The 21,006-nt window shown below is 43.1% G+C and overlaps 1 protein-coding gene across 2 annotated transcripts in view; it reads right to left on the reverse strand.

Moving 5' to 3' along the window:
• APLP1 (amyloid beta precursor like protein 1) overlaps positions 1-20,643 on the reverse strand; it is a 35,331-nt gene extending 14,688 nt beyond the window's left edge. For both annotated transcript variants that reach the window (XM_075277924.1, XM_075277923.1), the window contains exons 1-6: positions 20,316-20,643; positions 5,046-5,195; positions 2,987-3,116; positions 2,690-2,802; positions 479-651; positions 66-238 (exon numbers count right to left, since the gene is read on the reverse strand). In XM_075277924.1, coding sequence (XP_075134025.1) covers positions 66-238; positions 479-651; positions 2,690-2,802; positions 2,987-3,116; positions 5,046-5,195; positions 20,316-20,384 — 808 coding nt within the window. In that variant the 5' untranslated portion in view covers positions 20,385-20,643. The remainder of the gene's footprint in view (positions 1-65; positions 239-478; positions 652-2,689; positions 2,803-2,986; positions 3,117-5,045; positions 5,196-20,315) is intronic.
• Positions 20,644-21,006: the final 363 nt, after the last annotated feature.

Here is a 21,006-nt window from a genome sequence, read left to right on the forward strand (position 1 = left end):
CTGTGTAATTTTATACAAACATCCATAATTGAAAAAAGTCACGGAAGAAAACAGGAGCGCCTGACCTTTAATCTCTGGTGGCAGTGTGGGGGCGCTGCTGGTCGTCTCCTCTTCTTCTCCATTTCCCACAAAATAATCATCCCATATGGGTGGGTGCTGGTCCTCGCTGGCCCCCGCAGTGTCCTCCCCTCCATCATCAATGATGTCCACATTATCGTCTTCAATCTCAACATCATCCCTGAAGAGAAAAAGGAAGTCAGAAACAGCGCCCCCTATGTGACACCAATAATACCCCGTTACGTAATTATATAGACCCTAATAGGAGTCCATTCTATTGTCTCATGGTATAGCAGACGGTATTGCCAGGGGTGGGTTTTTTTTAATGCTATGGTATACATTCATACACAAGGGGATTTGGGCACCACTTGGGTACAGAAATAGATGCCAACCTCCCCCCAGCCAGTGACTCCTCTCTTACCCTCTGTCCGGATCCTGTGGCTCTAGCTCAGTAACAGGTTGCCCCTTTGTGGGTTCCACCTGGTGGGGTGTGCGTGTTGGGCAGCAGACGTACTCCACTCCTCGGAATCGTTCTGGGTGGCATGGCAGCAGCATCCCATAACTGTGCAGATCTAGGTCCTCTGCCGCACAGGCCTGGGCAAGAGACAAGACGTCTTAGTGGTTCGGAAGACTGTTCCTGCCATATCTGAACGCCTCAGGGTAACGGACTGTGCTACTGTATATAGCGTAATATACCATGAGGGCAGGTGATCACAGCAGCCTGGACACGGATATGGGACTGCCAACAATACAGTGTTGGCCAAAAGTATTGGCACCCTGCAATTCTGTCAGATAATCCTCGGTGTCCCCCAGACAATGATTACAAGCACAAACTCTTTGGTAATATCTTCATTTATTTTGCTTGCAATGAAAAAACACAAAAGAGAATGAAAAAAAAAGTCACATCATTGATCATTTTACACAAAACTCCAAAAATGGGCCGGACAGAAGTATTGGCCCCCTCAGCCTAATACTTGGTAGCACAACCGTTAGACACAATAACTGCGCACAACCGCTTCCGGTAACCAGCAATGAGTTTCTTACAAGGCTCTGCTGGAAACTTAGACCATTCTTCTTTGGCAAACTGCTCGCGGTCCCCCCTGAGATGTGAAGGGGGCCTTCTCCAAACTGCCACCAAGAGATCTCTCTCCCCTCCCCCACAGGTGTTCTATGGGATTCAGGGCTGGACTCATTGCTGCCACTTTACAAGTCTCCAGGGCTTTCTCTCACCACCATTTTCTAGTGCTGACCTGAAGTGTGTTTTGGGTCATTGTCCTGCTGGAAGAGCCCTGACCTCTGAGGGAGACCCAGCTTTCTCACACTGGGCCCTACATGATGCTGCACAATGTGTTGGTCGTCTTCAGACTTCATAATGCCATGCACACGGTCAAGCAGTCCAGTGCCAGAGGCAGCAAAGCAACCCCAAAACATCAGGGACCCTCCGCCATGTCTGACTGTAGGGGGCGTCTTCTTCTCTTTGGAGGCCTCTTTTTTCCCTGTAAACTCTATGTTGATGCCTTTTCCTACTTTTGTCTCATCTGACCAGAGAACATTCTTCCAAAACGCTTTTGGCTTTCTCAGGTAAGTTTTGGCAAACTCCAGCCTGGCTTTGTCTCTGGGTAAGAAGTGGGGTCTTCCTGGGTCTCCTACCATACAGTCCCTTCTCATTCAGACGCTGAAGGATAGTACGGGGTGACACTGTTCTACCCTCGGACTGCAGGGCAGCTTGAACTTGTTTGGATGTTAGTCGAGGTTCTTCATCCACCATCCGCACAATCTTGCGTAGAAATCTTTTGTCAATTTTTCTTTTGCGTCCACATCTAGGGAGGTTAGCCACAGTGCCATGGGCTTTACACTTCTTGATGACACTGCGCACGGTAGACACAGGAACATTCAGGTCTTTGGAGATGGACTTGTAGCCTTGAGATTGCTCATGCTTCCTCACAATTTTGCTTCTCAAGTCCTCAGACAGTTCTTTGGTCTTCTTTCTTTTCTCCATGCTCAATGTGGTCACACAAGGGCACAGGACAGAGGTGGAGTCAACTTTAATCCATTTCAACTGGCTGCAAGTGTGATTTAGTTATTGCCACCACCTGTTAGGTGCCTCAGGTAAGTAACAGGTGCTGTTAATTACACAAATTAGAGAAGCATCACATGATTTTTCAAACAGTGCCAATACTTTTGTCCACCCTCTTTTTTATGTTTGGTGTGGAATTATATCCAGTTTGGTTTTTTGACAATTCTTTTTGTGGTTTTCCATTGAAGACAAATTAAATGAAGATAATAATACCAAAGAATTTGTGACTGCAATCAATTTCTGGAAGAAACTTAGTATTATCTGACAGAATTGCAGGGGTGCCAATACTTTTGGCCAACACTGTATGTAATGGAATATACCCTGTATCCAGGCGATCACAGCACTCTGGGGATACCTAGTGGCTGCCAACTCTACACATTGGTAGGGGTAGCCCTTTAAGACCGCACTACTGTATATAACAAAATATACCCTGAGGTCAGGTGATCACAGCAGCCTGGAGATGGGTTAGGTGCTGATAACTGTTCACATCTTTGGTAATAGCCCTATTATTAGAAGTTGGCATACACCATGGCTGGTGACTAAAGAGGGTCTCACCGTGCGGGCCGTCTCATGCCAGTGCTGATAGCTCTCACATACGTCCATCTGCTCGCGGTGCAAGAAGCGACATTTATCCGGGACCAGCAGGGCATCGCTGACAAACTCGTTCACTGTCAAAGATGAGAGTGGCATTACCAAGCTGGCACACTATTACCTGCAACTTTCTAATAGAAGATCTCTACTTGCTTATAGTGAACATTGAAAAGCTGTAGAGATCTTGTACGTCTCACAGCAGAGGTTTTGTTACTAATGTATTGAGTCTAGACAACCAGGGTGCCCACAGGTAACACTCACCCAGGCAGAGGTACGGGACCACAATATGGAGGCGACGCTTGCATTCAGGTTTTTGCTTCTGACACCAGTTTGTCACCGTGACCGGCTGAGCGGCTTCTGTCACCCCTGTGATCTGTAGCTCTGGATACATCTGCAAATATCGGGGAAGATTTAGTAAAGTGGTCTGAGCAAAACTTTCCTAGTTACCCATAGCAGCCAATCACAACGCAGATTTCACCTACTATTCTGCTACGGAAAAATGAAAGCTGTGCTGTGATTGGTTGCTACAGGCATACATCTTCCCCATTAATGAGCCACATAGTCACGATGGGGGTTGTAGTATCGCACATTATAGGCTTACATATAGTGACTCAGCAGGCAGTATTACGCATGGTAGGCTTAGATACAGTGACTCAGCAGGCAGTATTACGCATGGTAGGCTTAGATACAGTGACTCAGCAGGCAGTATTACGCATGGTAGGCTTAGATACAGTGACTCAGCAGGCAGTATTACGCATGGTAGGCTTAGATACAGTGACTCAGCAGGCAGTATTACGCATGGTAGGCTTAGATACAGTGACTCAGCAGGCAGTATTACGCATAGTAGGCTTAGATACAGTGACTCAGCAGGCAGTATTACGCATGGTAGGCTTAGATACAGTGACTCAGCAGGCAGTATTACGCATAGTAGGCTTAGATACAGTGACTCAGCAGGCAGTATTACGCATAGTAGGCTTAGATACAGTGACTCAGCAGGCAGTATTACGCATGGTAGGCTTAGATACAGTGACTCAGCAGACAGTATCACACATGGTAGGCTTAGATACAGTGACTCAGCAGACAGTATTACGCATAGTAGGCTTAGATACAGTGACTCAGCAGACAGTATTACGCATGGTAGGCTTAGATACAGTGACTCAGCAGACAGTATTGCGCGTGGTAGGCTTAGATACAGTGACTCAGCAGACAGTATTATACATGGTAGGCTTAGATACAGTAACTCAGCAGACAGTATTACGCATGGTAGGCTTAGATACAGTGACTCAGCAGACAGTATTACGCATAGTAGGCTTAGATACAGTGACTCAGCAGACAGTATCACACATGGTAGGCTTAGATACAGTGACTCAGCAGACAGTATTACGCGTGGTAGGCTTAGATACAGTGACTCAGCAGACAGTATTATGCGTGGTAGGCTTAGATACAGTGACTCAGCAAACAGTATTACACATGGTAGGCTTAGATACAGTAACTCAGCAGACAGTATTACGCATGGTAGGCTTAGATACAGTGACTCAGCAGACAGTATTACGCATAGTAGGCTTAGATACAGTGACTCAGCAGACAGTATCACACATGGTAGGCTTAGATACAGTGACTCAGCAGACAGTATTATACATGGTAGGCTTAGATACAGTGACTCAGCAGACAGTATTACGCGTGGTAGGCTTAGATACAGTGACTCAGCAGACAGTATTACACATGGTAGGCTTAGATACAGTGACTCAGCAAACAGTGTCACATAAAATAGACTTACATACAGTGACTCAACAGAAGTATGACATGACAAGCTTAGATACAGTGACTCAGCAAACAGTATTATGCATAGTAGGCTTAGATACAATGACTCAGCAAACAGTACTACGCATGATAGGCTTAGATACAGTGACTCAGCAAAAAGTATTACACATGGTAGGCTTAGATACAGTGACTAAGCAAACAGTGTTACGTATGGTAGGCTTAGATACAGTGACTAAGCAAATAGTGTTATGCATGGTAGGCTTAGATACAGTGGCTCAGCAGACAGTGTCACATAGAATAGACTTACATACTCAGCAGATGCTATCACATATGACAGGCTTAGATACAGTGATTCAGCAAACAGTATCACACATGAAAGGCTTAGATACAGTGACTCAGCAATGGTATCACATATGACAGGTTTAGATACAGTGACTCAGCAGACAGTATCACTAATGCCACACTTATATACAGTGACTCAGTAGACAGTATTGCACATGATAAGTTTAGATACACCATATCACACATGATAGATACAAGGAGTCAGTATCATCCTCACCTGCTTGCAGTACTGTAAGATTTCTTCATTACTTCCTGGGCAGCTGGGCACTCCTCGAGGATCTGCCACCCATTCTCCTCTCATGAGGTCCATGTGAAGAGGGACCCGGCCACAAAAGAGCGCCAACTGTGGTCGCCATGCTGCAATGCTCTGCAGACACAGAAGAGAACAGAGATGGTTAATGAATTATCACATATTGTAAAGAGTAATATAGAGAGTGTTAGAAAGTAATATAGGGAACAAGATATACGGCAGGCAGTATTATGGGCAGAGGTGTAACATAAAGCTCCAGGACCCAACTATAATGTATCATATATAGTACAGGTCTCCTTATATTAGGAAGAGGCATCTTATGGGCCCAGGGGGATCTGCACCCACTCAAGTCATGGGAAGTATAATGGGAAGATGTAGAGGGTATTACATAGTGTATTAATGGGAGCATTATAGGTAGTATTACATAGGGGATTATAGGGGGTATTATTTGAAGTATTACATGGAGTTATATAGGGGGTATTATATGGAGTGTTACATGTAATATTATAGTGGGTATTACCTGGAGTATTATAGGGATTACTACATGTAGTATTATAGCGAGTATTACATGAATTATCATAGTATTACAGAACTTGTTATAGTGATTATTATAGGGAGTACGGTATTATAGTGAGTAGTGTAAGGAGTATTTCAAGAATTATACTGAGTATTATAGGGATTAGTCCAGGGGAATTATAGGGATTACTACAGAGATTATTGCAGTGAGTATTATAGGGATTATTATAGAGAGTGTTATACTGAGCATTATAAGGAGTATTACAGGGATTATTATAGTGAGTATTATTACAGAGATTATTATAATATTATAGGGTCGTAGTTTGTCGTCCTTATACACAGGCAAAATTTTAAAAGTAAATCCCGCCAAACCCTGACAGCGATAGAACGTGACATAATCCGTCAGTAAATGTAGGTCACCAGCAGCCGGTCACGTATGTCAGTCAGTAATGACAGCGCTGACACGCCAGTCCACATCGCGTGGTGTCACTTTGCTCTCCCCTGGTTGTCAGATCTCGGCTTTATACTGGGAAATAACCGAGTTTCTTCCTTCAGACAATTCCATCTAAAATTTGCAGTTGGGAGCCTTCACACGAAGTAACACGCAAGTATTTTTGCAAAATACACATGTAAAAATAAGACTCCCATTGACTTCAATGACATTTTACAGGCGTATTTTTACAGGCGTATTTTTACAGGCGTATTGTTACACGTGTAAAAATACGCCTGTAAAAATACGTCTGTAAAATGTCATTGAAGTCAATGGGAGTCTTATTTTTACATGTGTATTTTGCAAAAATACACGTGCGTTTACTCCATCTGAAGGCTCCCTAATGTTTTCCCATGGTGGATCTCAGCTCCAGCTTCGGGGACCCCAGTTTTCTTGTTCTTCATCGTCTTTCCCTTTTAGGTTCAGTTTGTTGAATAATATTGGAACTGTGCAGAAATTTGGGGCAAATCGATCTACTTACATCCTAGAACTCATTGGATAAAAACCAAAACATCATCAACCAATATATAGGTCAGATCACTATGTTAGTACTTCCTGGCAGGACGAGCAGCCTTAGCTATAAACATAACTCCCGAAAATTTGGAATATATTGTTACAGATTTACGGTATGTGACGCCCGTCCAGCTCACTTCTAAGGCTCATGATCAAAGCTGCATCAAAAGAAATAGTTCAGTTCCCTCTGTCAACACTTCCTGGTAGAGACAGATGTCTTTATCTATAGTCGTTCCATCCTTCGATTTGGACTACATGGGAAGTTGTGTTTACAGAAATGTGTAGGATAGAGATCAAATCGAGATTAAAGCACATTTAGGTCTGATCCCTCTGTTAGTGCTTCCTGGTAGTAGAATGAAGGAGAATAGGGATTTGCCTAAAGTAAAAACTTATGTTGACAGAGCCCTCGGTCCCCTAAATCTGGCTCTATAAAGCCGCATCAAAATGTGAATGGACAACATGGCCAAGAATTATCTGTCCGCAGCCACTTACAGAAATTGGAAAAATGAAAATAATGATTATTGAGGATTAGATACGGGTGGTGCGACCTAGATACGGGGCGGCCGCGGCCTGGCATTATTTTAGGAAACAATCATTATTATGTAGGGAGATAAACTGTTATATAACAGCAAGATGTGCAGCGAATCTGAGAGCAGCGATCCCGCCTAATAAATAAAGACTGCCATATATATTTATATACATATATTGTATACACACATACAGGATATGGCGGGAGGCCATGTTTATCTCCACTATATGGCAGTATTATAAAGACACTGTATTATATGGCTATTATAGCGTAACGTGTAGTGCGACAGTATTACATGGGCACTATAGAGCAATATTATTTGGTCATGTTCAGTGTATGGCAGTATTATATGACTATTGTAGAGTAGCAGACAGACTGGCACTCTTGTGTTCCTTGTTTGTGACACTATGATGTATATTATGTGGGAGTTAGGGTTGAGCCAGTCTTGAGATTCCAGGATTGTTTTTAAAATCCGATTTTCGATCATTTTTCAGCCGATCCCGATCGTGAAATTTGCTTGATCGCCGATCGGGATCCGATCTTTCCCGATCCCGATCGCTCAACCCTAGTGTTAGCTTTTCCCACAATGATTGGCCAGTAGCCAAGCATTGTGGGAACTAACGTGAGACCTCGATCCCATCGAAATAGATCGGTCAACACTAGCGGCAGTATTACATGAGCTCGCAATGCAATATTATTTGGCCATGTTCAGTGTATGGCAGTATCGCCATATAGATACTGTAGAGCATGGTCAGAGAATGTACTTCATTCCTGTTCTCCGTATCTGTATGGTACTATTATATAGGCACTACATCACAGCATTTTATAGGCACTATAGAACAGTGTTATTTGGGCACTAAATGGAACATAGGATAATGTAGGTACTGTATATGGCAGTAGTATTATTGTATATGGGCCTGCTAGCCCATATACTCTTAAGTGTCTGTCAGTAGGTGTGTGTACTGTATCAGTATGGCGGTATTATATAGGCATTGTATGTCACTGTTATAGCTGCATTGTTATAGGTTCATGGCACTGCGTTGTGGAATTTATTGTTCGGCACTATATAGCATGTGTTTGTGCTTTGTATGACACAAGTCGGCACTGGCTATGTACTCTATATTATAGTGCTATAGTGTTTAAATAGATATGGCAGTATTATTTGGGCACTATTATGTGGACACAATTATTATTGTTTATTTATATTATTATTATTGTTTATTTATATAGCACCATTAATTCCATGGTGACTTTGTGTGGTGGTATAAGTTATGCTCATAGTGACACTATTATTTGGGCGGCACTATGGCAGTATTACGTTAATAAAAATATAATGAGAATAATGGATTCCAGCCATTCGATCCATGAATTTCTACATAACCTGATGCCGTCCTTACTCAATGTGACCACTGGGGGCACCGTTCAATTACTTTGCGCCATAAAATCCTTGGCAAAACAATGGCGTTTTTGTTTTTTTCGTAGATTGATATTTTGTTTTGGAGCACGTTCCCGCCTCCGTATAATTAGTCAGATTGTCATGTGTGAGTATATGGCAGAGGAGGAGGAGGGGGACCGGGCTGTCAGCCGATAAGATACCAGCAGTCATTTGTCATGGAGAGAAACAGCGATAGGTAAAAATAGAATGTAGATTATTCTGCCGTCAGCTCTTTCCGCCTCGCCACATTGGACCGATGGGACAGGGGCAACGTAACACCTCAAATTCACCCCAAAACCCACCTACGACGTGTAAGATGTAGAAAAATATCCACCATGAGTCATAATGGCGGCCAGGATCACGCAAAACAAGGCCAAATGGTGCAACCGACGGGGTCACTATGAACAATGGGAATCCGTTTGCTATGGGAATTTGGTTTTGTTATGTATTTTGGCGCAACAACTGTTGGTTACTCCGACTACAGGGAATACGAGGTGACATTGGCGCAGGGACATCACGCAAGGTCACCGCGTGTCAGCCATTTTGTAGAGTGAGGGCCTCAGCAGACATAGTAGGATCACCCCTAGTCTCCGTGTCGTGCGGTCTCCGGGTCTTGCGTCCCCGGCCTGCGCATTCGCAGCCTCCATCGCTGATTTTCGGAGATAAGCTGCCATGGTAACGGGCTCCCGGTGGAGATGTTCTATCTCTCTCTGTTGCCATGACGACCTCTTCCCAATTGCGTCCTCGTCGCCCCCCATCCATCTCCCCGTCACCTCTCACGTCTCCCTGCCCTCCCAATCCCATATCTGCTTTTTTGTCATCTCATATTCCGGGGCCTCTCAATTTCCTCGCTCTCCGCCTTTCATCCCCATCTCGCCTTTACAACATGTTTTTCGAATTTCCTCTGACTGACACCTTCCCACCTCACCACCGGCCCCAACCATTTCGTCCCCGGCCTAGCGGCTCGCCGCCGCGCCTCTCCCTTGTTATTACAGGAGCCCGTCATATTTGTCGCCCTATATTTACACATCATGTCATCCGCGCCGCTCTCAGGGGAGGTGAACTCAGTTTCCCTCGATACCGTTCTACCCGTATCCAGTTATTAGAGGGAAATGATTAACACTCTATTGAAAACAAACAGCACCCCCCCCCCAAAAAAAAATAAAAATAATAATAATAAAAAATACAATAAATATTATAAAATAGTAGCATCTGCCCGCGGTCTGGTGTTGGCGCTGAGCCGCGTACAGTTGGCCAAGTGCTGTTTGTATGATCCGTGGCGTGAGCCCCTGCGCCGTCCATGTGTGCGCCCCCGATAATCTTTCCGTCACGCTCACCCCTGGACCCCCCTCTACCCCCTGCCCACCGAATGCAGTATACCAAGGTGTATGTACATCTGTGCATCTGCATATGGGGTCAATTGGCAACCCACCCACATCACCCCCCCCCTTTCCTAAGGCGCGGCAGCGCCCCCCACCCGATGAAATAATCCTAATAAATAAAAAATACAATTAATATGATAAAATATACTAAAAATGAAAGAAATCTAATAAATAAAAAAAATACAATGAATATTATAAAATAGTAGCATCTGCCCGCGGTCTGGTGTTGGCGCTGAGCCGCGTACAGTTGGCCAATTGCTGTTTGTATGATCCGTGGCGTGAGCCCCTGCACCCTCCCTGTGTGCGCCCCCGACAATCTTTCCGTCACGTTCGCCCCTGGACCCCCCTCTTCCCCCCGCCCACCGGATGCAGTATACCGAGGTGTATGTACATCTTTACATCTGCATATGGGGTCAATTGGCAACCCACCCACATCACCCCCCCCCCCCTTCCTAAGGCGCGGCAGCGTCCCCCACCCGATGAAATAATCCTAATAAATAAAAAATACAATTAATATGATAAAATATACTAAAAATGAAAGAAATCTAATAAATAAAAAAATACAATTAATATTATAAAATAGTAGCATCTGCCCGCGGTCTGGTGTTGGCGCTGAGCCGCGTACAGTCGGCCAAGTGCTGTTTGTATGAACCGTGGCGTGAGCCCCTGCGCCGTCCCTGTGTGCGCCCCCGACAATCTTTCCGCAACGCTCGCCCCTGGCCCCCCCTCTACCCCCTGCCCACCGAATGCAGTATACCGAGATGTATTTACATCTGTGCATCTGTATATGGGGTCAATTGGCAACCCACCCACATCACCCCCCCCTCTGCGGCGCCCCCTTCCTAAGGCGCCCACCCAATGAAATAATCCTAATAAATAAAAAATACAATTAATATGATAAAATATACTAAAAATGAAAGAAATCTAATAAATAAATAAAAATACAATTAATATTATAAAATATGATAAATAAAAATGGAAAAAATCAAATAAATAAAAAAATAAAAATAATATGATAAAATATAGTAATATGAATAATATAAAAAAAATGAAAAAATCTAGTAAATAAAAATAAAATTAACATGATAAAATATAATAATAGAAATAATAAAAAATAACGAATATAATAAATAAAAATTAAATATTATAAAATCTGATCTAATAATATAATAAAACAGAAACAAAATAAAATTATGAAATATAAATAATATAATAATATATAAATATATAATATAATAATAATATAAATAATATAATAATAATATAAATATATAATATAATAATAATATAAATAATATAAAAAAACTAATAAATAATAAATAAAAATAAAAGTTATATTGCAATAATATAAAATGATTCAAATAACGATAACGTTTTATATATCATTTGCTGGAGGGCCAAATATGAATTTATATAGTAGATCAATAGGACTACCGCGGATCTATATACTAGAATAGTGGATAAGGGTTTCCATATTCCTCTGGCACCGCTTATCCTGGGAGAACAAAAGGTAAAAATCCCATAAACGTTCCATTGATTTCCTGTAGGAATTGATTGGAACTATTGGAAGAAATCTGACCTCTATGTCAACTGCTTTACTCACCTCTACATATTAGCTAATGGACAGAAGAGTAAAAAAAAAAAAAGCGCCCCCTGTGGCCAAAACAACATGAAACAGCTACAGAGCAATAAAATATTATCTCGCCCAGTGTGCTTGTAAATGTGTAACTTATAGGCATATTACAAGGCATTACGAGGAAGATAAGCAGCAATAAACCCAAATACAAGAAAATGGGCTGTATAACTGAATATAAGCTATTGCTTCCTGTTATCAGCCATTTCTTGTTCTGCAGTGGTGCCTGTAGTGTTCTTTAATAGGATGAATGACAGGTCCTGGAGAAACCTCCCTGTCCTCCGTGTTTTTTATTTTATACCACATATTTCCTATCATGAGACTGTTATATCCATAGGGGTGATATCATATCAACCACTTTTATAACATGACCGCACTATTATAAGCGTCTTCCTTTAGGGTTAGCTGCCCTTTAATATTTCCCTTTAATAAGTCCCAGTTTAGTTCGTGAGATTTATTAGGGCCCGTTCACATGGGCACAGAGGGGGTGAATTATGGCGCGTAGTCCATGTCATAATCCGACCCCTCACAATGGTGGTCTATGTAGAAGTGGGCTGCCCTTTCTCCAGGCGGATTTCATGGCTCCGCCTGGCGGCAGCAACCCCCCATTCATTTGTGCCGACTCTGGAGGGGGGAAGCCGCATCAATCGTGGCAGGCGGGTTTTGACCCGAGAGTGACGCAGCTCCCCGCGTCACTCTCGGTGCCAAAATCCGTCCCCTTGTGTGAACTTAGCCTTAATGTGCAAGTGACGTGAAATGAATCCTTGGGGGAGGGACATATCAGTCTTTGGGCGACGCCCCTGCTTATGTCTGCAGCACCTTGAAGGCTATTAAATACCATGAAACCCTAAGAGCTCCGCTGATTTGAGTGATGGGTTTTATGAGCTAGGATGGAGGGTGACACGTGACACAGGACAGAGGTTGAGTCAACTTTAATCCATTTCAACTGGCTGCAAGTGTGATTTAGTTATTGCCACCACCTGTTAGGTGCCTCAGGTAAGTAACAGGTGCTGTTAATTATACACATTAGAGAAGTATCACATGGTTTTTCAAACAGTGCCAATACTTTTGTCCACCCCCTTTTTTATGTTTGCTGTGGATTTATAACCAATTTGGCGTTTTGACAATTCTATTTGTGGTTTTCCATTGAAGACAAATTAAAAGAAGATAATAATACCAAAGAATTTGTGATTGCAATCATTTTCTGGAAGAACATGAGTATTATCTGACAGAATTGCAGGGGTGCCAATACTTTTGGCCAACACTGTATATATATATATATATATATATATATATATATATATATATATATATATCCAATCAAAGCTCTCTTTTTTTGTTAAGAAGCTGATCACCTTTATTATATCTGTCCCTAGGAAAGCTGGGTAAGAACCAATATGGCTGCCAGTATTCCACATGGTGTGTGTGGCAGTCCTGCCTAATAATATAGTGATACATTACACAGTTAACATCTCCCTACTGCCCATCCTCAAAGCTGTCATGTTGTTATTGTTTTAAGGAGTCAGGGAAAGCTGGGTGACTACGTGCTGTAGGTGTCTACCGTACACCATTCCATTTACATGTGTTTCGCTCCTAAGCTTGAGGCTCCGCACACCGTGTACCCGCTTTACAAGCCTTATAAAGCCATGAGAGGATTTTTTAATAATTTCTGCTCAGAATTGTTGTGGTTTCATTATATAACCTCAGTGCCCGTCCTGGGCCGCAGCCTCACAGAGTAAATGAGGGATATAAAAGCCCATCTGGCTCAGGGTCAAGATGACGTTATTTCTTAGGTCATAGAGAAACAGGGATGGATCCGTTAAGTGATAAGAGTCTATTGGAGTAAACAACAAAAACGCCCTCTGGTGATTTATATCAATCCCTTTGTTGCGTGTTGTAAAAAAATTATGTTTGTAAAATCGGGTTTCTAGCTGGAGCCCATCAGCAAGTTGCTGTTGACTGATCTGTCATTCTTACTCTATGGCACGACTGTACTGACTACTGGATCTTATTATGGTTTTATGTTTATTAACCATTACACTAGGATGTGGAATAAAAACATAATAGGAGAAGCAGATCTGTCAACAGCACCTTGCTGACGGTTTCCTTTTTAAATTCATATTATCGTGTAATGGTTCTGATATCAGAAGACAGCTGACATTCTCAGCTTTCATATGATACCGATATTAACAATTATTTGCCAAATCGCGAGTCCCAACTCTGTTCTGTTGAAGAACTGGGGTCCTCAGACCCTTGTTTAGGCCATAAATCAGTGATGAGGTGGCCATGCTCATATGTGGTCTCCTCTATAGAAGCCTATGGGGTTCAGTGAAGTGCTAAACAAGCACACTGTCTTGCAGTCTCTCCATTGACTTCTATAGGTAGTGGAGTTGTCTTGAATCAGTAAACCGGATTCATAGGACCCCAGTTTTCCTAAGGGTATGGCCACACAGCGTTTTTTGGTCAGGATTTTGAGGCTTGTTCCGAAAAAGAAGGGACATGCTCATTCTTCAGGCCGATTCGCCTCGCGATTTGGCCTGAAGACACTCCCTCCTCCATTCATTGGGCCTAATCCGGAGCGGAGTGCGCGACTGGATGTCAGTGCAACGCATCGGGATTCAGTCGTGGCTACCCGTCTTTTGGACCAAAACCTGAGGCCGCCTCTGCCTCAGGTTCCGGTCCAAAAAGTCCCATCTGAACTTACCTTAATAGGTGAGTATAACAAAAGCATTTTCTCATAAATATTTTAAAGGGAGTGTGTCATCAAACCGCAGTATATCACTATAGCCCTGCAGATAAACAGGCCCCACCCATAATTCAGCAGCCATCTTAGATCATTACTATTACCTCACCAAATCTGATGCTTCAAATCATTTCACCTGCTAATACTTAAAGGAGTGTGTTGCCTTAAAGGGAGTCTATCATCACACCACAGCATATCAACCCAGCCCTGCAGATAGATAGGTTAGGGTCACCTGAATCAAAAAGTGTTTTCCCCTTGCGAATCGCTGCCTCCGTTGCCGAGATATTATCATTTTTCGACAGGCAAGGGGGCCGCCATTACTCCAAAGAGCTAATTTACATATCAACAAAAACAGCAATATCTCGGCAACGGAGGCACCGATTCACAAACGGAAAACACTGTTTGATTCCGATGACCCTAACCTATCTATCTGCAGGGCTGGTTTGATATGCTGTAGTCCGGTGACAGACTCCCTTTAAGGCGACACACTCCTTTAAGTATTAGCAGGTGAAATGATTTGAAGCAGCCAATTGGGTGAGGTAATAGTACTGATCCAAGATGGCCGCTAAATTATGGGTGGGGCCAGTTTATCCCCTGCCTTATGATATCATTTTAGAGGCAAGGTATCTTGTGCCTCATGCCTCAGTGACTTCATTGTAAATTCACAGAATACAATAATCCCATAAGAATTACAGAAATTTCTACAAAAGCGTCAATAAAAAAATTCACAACGTGCCGGAGATGTGACCTGCGGCGGACACGACACGTGAGACGTACAATAAATCCACGATAAGATGAGTGAGTTATAGATATTTGTGTCTGGTCAGTATTTTATTTCAGCCTCATCCAATAGGGACTCGTAAAATTACAAAACAATTCATCCAGCCTGCAGCGAGAACCCGGGGAACGCCTTGTAAATCCTAATGTGAGCGCTCAGCCATAATGGGCCCTATTTAAGATTTTCATTGGAGGCGAAGCGTAATAGTTTCCAGTGACCGTAAGGGTTAACCCGCAGCGTATCTAAGCTTGTCCTGTGGTATAATGGGCATATCTAAGTGTATTCTGTATAATGCTGTGCTGGCAGATAGATCAAGGCTATAATGTGTGATACTGTCTCCTGAGCCAATGTATCTAAGCCTATCCTGTATCTAATCTTACGTTGTATGATACTGTCGCTGAGCCTTGTACCTAATCCTATGATATGTGAAGTCGAGCCTACTGTCTGCTAATCCATGAATGTAATCCTATTATGTGATTAGGACTGAGCCAAGTATCTAAGCCTATAGTGTCTGCTGTATCTAAACCCATCACATAGTAATCGGCTGAGCCTATGTTTTTAAGCCCATCATACCTTCTGCCAAGCTAAACGGAATCAAAGATGGCAGGGGTGATAGGAGCCGCTCAGCAAGTACTACAACCCCCATCATGCATTGCTCATCACTATGATACCGAATGCTGGGATTTGTAGTCCCGTCTGTGTAATACCGCTACATGATGGATGCCGGTTTTGATTGATGTCCTTGCTATCTTGCAGGTATCCAGCACGCACGTCTCCTGGCGCCAAACAATGCAATATCGTAAATGGAAGGAGCTGTAAATTCACCGAACCCAAATGACAGGTCATAATAAACAAGTCCTGATTCACCAGAACCAGCACTAAACCCCCTCCGAAAATCAATCCTCTAACTGCCTGCGACAGGCGGCAAATGAAGCCGTGATTCATGTGTTTACTGCATCTATATCTATAACAGAAGCAATGCCGGTATATCCTGTATACAGAGGTGTAGTGTGAGGGGGTGCAGAGGGTGCACCGGGCCCAGGAGCCTTAGGGGGGCCCTAAGCATAGGGATGAGGTAGGGGAACCCGGACAAAATATAGCACCGAGGCCTACAAGACTTTAGTCACGCCACTGCCTGTATATATGTACAGCTGCTATACGTTACACATCTTGTATATAGTGATATGGACCATGCTGGTATAACCTGGGTATATACTGTATATAATTATATATATGTACAGCTGCTATACGTTACACATCTTGTATATAGTGATATGGACCATGCTGGTATAACCTGGGTATATACTGTATATAATTATATATATGTACAGCTGCTATACGTTACACATCTTCTGTATATAGTGATATAGACCATGCCGGTATAACCTGGGTATATACTGTATATAATTATATATGTACAGCTGGTATAAGTTATACATCTCCTTGTATATAGTGATGTGCACCATGCCGGTATAACCTGGGTATATACTGTATATCTTCCTGTCTATAGTGATATGGACCATGCCGGTATAACCTGGGTATATAGTGTATATAATTATATATATACATCCGGTATAAGTTATACATCTCCTTGTATATAGTGATATGGACCATGCCGATATAACCTGGATATATACTATATATAATTATACATGTACAGCTGGTATAAGTTATACATCTCCTGTATATAGTGATATGGACCATGCCGGTATAACCTGGGTATATAATGTATATAATTATATATGTACAGCTGCTATACGTTACACATCTTGTATATAGTGATATGGACCATGCCGGTATAACCTGGGTATATAGTGTATATAATTATATATATACATCCGGTATAAGTTATACATCTCCTTGTATATAGTGATATGGACCATGCCGATATAACCTGGATATATACTATATATAATTATACATGTACAGCTGGTATAAGTTATACATCTCCTTGTATATAGTGATATGGACCATGCCGGTATAACCTGGATATATACTATATATAATTATACATGTACAGCTGGTATAAGTTATACATCTCCTGTATATAGTGATATGGACCATGCCGGTATAACCTGGATATATACTATATATAATTATACATGTACAGCTGGTATAAGTTATACATCTCCTGTATATAGTGATATGGACCATGCCGGTATAACCTGGATATATACTATATATAATTATACATGTACAGCTGGTATAAGTTATACATCTCCTGTATATAGTGATATGGACCATGCCGGTATAACCTGGATATATACTATATATAATTATACATGTACAGCTGGTATAAGTTACACATCTTGTATATAGTGATATGGACCATGCCGGTATAACCTGGGTATATACTGTATATAATTATATATGTACAGCTGCTATACGTTACACATCTTGTATATAGTGATATGGACCATGCCGGTATAACCTGGGTATATACTGTATATAATTATATATGTACAGCTGCTATACGTTACACATCTTGTATATAGTGATATGGACCATGCCGGTATAACCTGGGTATACTTATATGAGTACAGCAGGATTTAGTCTCCATTGCCCTGAGGTGAACGTCATGTGTAACTTATATAATTTGTTTATCTACAGGAGAACAATCGGCCATGACGTCTGTAATAATTCCTGTTCTTCTCCAGCTCGGACATTGTGGATGGGGCTGACTCCATCTCACATGACCCCTAACAATACACTGCGGCCTTGTTAATTTTTTTTTTGACACGGGTCTGTCTGTATTGTGTATGGGGGAGGTCGGTACCAGGGGGAGACAGTGCTCGTCTTCTAGGACTGGTCCAGCACCTCCTCCATCCACAGCCACCTGTTACTGGACAACATCACTGGGGCGGAAGAGTATTTGCAGTGATATTAGTCACATACAGGGGTGTAAAAGTCTCTGGAGGTTCGCAGTATGGGAGATATGTGATATAAAGCGTGAAATGGGTGATAACAGGGAGCTGTAGATGTATTCACAGGTGGGAAACAAGCAAATGAGACCCCTCACCTAACCATGTGACGATCGTTCACATAATACTGCCATGTGGTACAAAAAAAAAAATACTGCCATAATATCTCCATGTTGTGCCTAAATATTATACAATGATCATATTCTCAGATAATACTGCTGTATTGTATCAAGATAATACAACCTATAGGACCAGAATAATACTACAATGTTGTGTCAAGATATTACTGCCGTATATGATTCTGCCAAATTGTACCAAGATATTACCACCCTATATAATTCTGCCATATTGTACCAAGATATTACTGCCTTATATAAACCACGTAATACTGCTATATTGTACCAAGATATTATTGCCTTATATAACTCACATAATACTGCCATATTGTACCAAGATAATACTGCCCTATGTAGCCCACATACTACCGTCACACTGTGCCACGATAATTCTGCCCACCTCCCATGTAATAGTTCCATATTATGCCAAGATAATACTGCCATTAAAACCCACGTAATATTGACATATTATTCCAACATAACACTGCCTCCTACATCTCACTTGTGCCAAGTTATTACTACCCTATGTAACTCACGTAATACTGCCATACTATGCCATGATAATATGACCATACACATACCACATAGTACCTTCCTACTGTGCCAAGATAGTACTGCCATATAAAATCCCCATCATTTTGACGTATTATGGCTAGAAAAAACTGTCCTATACATCCTAACTAATACCGTCCTATTGTGCCAAGATAATACTGCCCTATACAACCCACAAAATGCCGCCATCTTGTGCCAGGACATTATTGGCCTATACAATCCACATAATATTGCCAAACTGTGCCAAGAGAATACGGTAACCTGCATAATAGTGACAAACAGTTCCCAAATAATATCACCGTACACCGCTACATATCGCCGGGTGGTCTTACTTTGCTTCTGAGGTTCCCGCCCTTGAGAGCCCCCTAGTAAAATAGGCTGCAAGGGCTGATAACAGGGAGCAATAGATGTGCGTTTATCTGTGCGTGACATATAAAGTTATAGGATCCCTCCATCTATAAGAGACCCTAGTCTGTATCCTCCTGCACAGGCTGCCTGCAGATAGACTGTAAGCTCTTAGGCCCAGTCTATGTACAGAATACCGGGCTGTCGGTTTACACTGACAAGCGACACTTTTATAATATGCGCGGATCCCTCCGCCCTGTCCAGGGTGAAGTCGCAGCATTAATTCTGCTTCCTATATGGCGATGCCAGCGTCTCGCAGCCTCTCATTACTTAACCGGAGGGAGAACATGGCCCCCACCGCCCGCCGCCCGCCCGCTCCTGACATTATCTGCTCTTCCATTACAGACCCATCTCCCAATTAGTAATTCTATTAATCTCCATTTTGGCATCAGGCACCACCTGCTATTTCAGTCCAGCGCCCGGCTGAACCACTGCGCCGTCCTGAGCCGTCCAGACGCATCCCCGCGTCCTGCTGTGCACAGGCTCTGACGTGAGACCATTTAACCCCTTCATCCCTAACCGCACGCCATCGATGCCCCGACGTGCCCTGCCATGATCTCCAACCGTGCCCTGTGCCCAACCCCCACCTCCATCGCTTCCCATTAATCTTGACATATGACCTTAAGCCGACCGTGGGGAGGGGGGGTTACGATTTTTCTTAAAAATGACAAAGCGTCCGTGTTTTTTTATTTATTTTTTTCTATCGTGGCATGATTGTTTACCAAGCTGGCAGCAATTTTTTGCTTTTTGGCCGATGTTTCCTGGATTTTCCTTCATCTGATCATGATGGTGCCATGGTTGCCCATGAAGGACACTCGATATGGGTCAACAAAAAAACCCAAATACGCCGTAAAGCGATACCATAAAGGCACCACTGGTAATATCCCGAAATAATCCCAAACTGTCCACGTACACCTGACGCCAGCCGACATCTTAGGTCTGTCATTCCGTAGCCCTGACCCAACCTGGTGCGCCCGAAACCCCTGGCCTGCAACCCGAAAAGGGACCGTAGACCCCCACAAAAGAAAGGGTTAATGGCAGTGGTAAGATGCTACATTGTACCGCTCCTCTCCCTACTGGCGGTGCCACCGTTTACCTTATGGCTGCCATGCACCACCAACCTCCTGCCGTGAAAATGTAGCAACTCCACCCAACCCTGGAGATGAGCATTGCACCTCCGCTCTGCCACCACCGCTGCCACCACCGCCGCCGCCGCCTCCTCACCTGGACGCCCAAGACCAGGACGCAGCTAAGGCACAGCCAAGTGCTCTTCATTCTCTCCGAATCGCCCATCCTGCCCGTCTCGTCTGGTGCGGTGATGCCGGAGGTGATACCAGCTGTTGCGAAGGTGTGAGGCAGATGTCTGTGGCACCGGGATCCGCAGTCGAGGGTTGCGTCTCGCTGTCACAGGGGCATCCAGCGCTCAGTGTGCATGTCACGCAGATGTTGGGTATCTATCAGAACGTCTGTCTGATGAAGCCTCGTTCTGCTATACAAAGACGTATCCCATCCCCCCTCGTCATCTGTCTCTCTCTCCTTCTCTCTCTCCTCCCATCGCTCCTTCACTTCCTCCTCTCCCTCCACCTTCTCTCCTCCCAGGGAGAATTCAATCCAAGGGAAAAAAAAGAAAAAGGAAAAACTACATGAAAAATTTAGCGAGAATGCGGAATGACGGGGAACAAGAATAAGAGATTATTACCCCAAAATCACAGCGCCCACCGGTGACCGAGACGAGTCAGTTATATTATATCCTGCGGGCGCCAATAACAGAGGAACTGGCAGGGGGCAAATATATATCCTGTATATATGGACACTGCACAGTACCACTTCTCTTATTCTGTATACTGGTGTAATTCTCAGTATATGCTCTTATTCTGTATATAAGAACACTGCACAGTACCACTTCTCTTGTCCT

This window comes from Leptodactylus fuscus, chromosome 6 (assembly GCF_031893055.1).
Source record: "Leptodactylus fuscus isolate aLepFus1 chromosome 6, aLepFus1.hap2, whole genome shotgun sequence".
NCBI lineage: Eukaryota > Metazoa > Chordata > Amphibia > Anura > Leptodactylidae > Leptodactylus > Leptodactylus fuscus.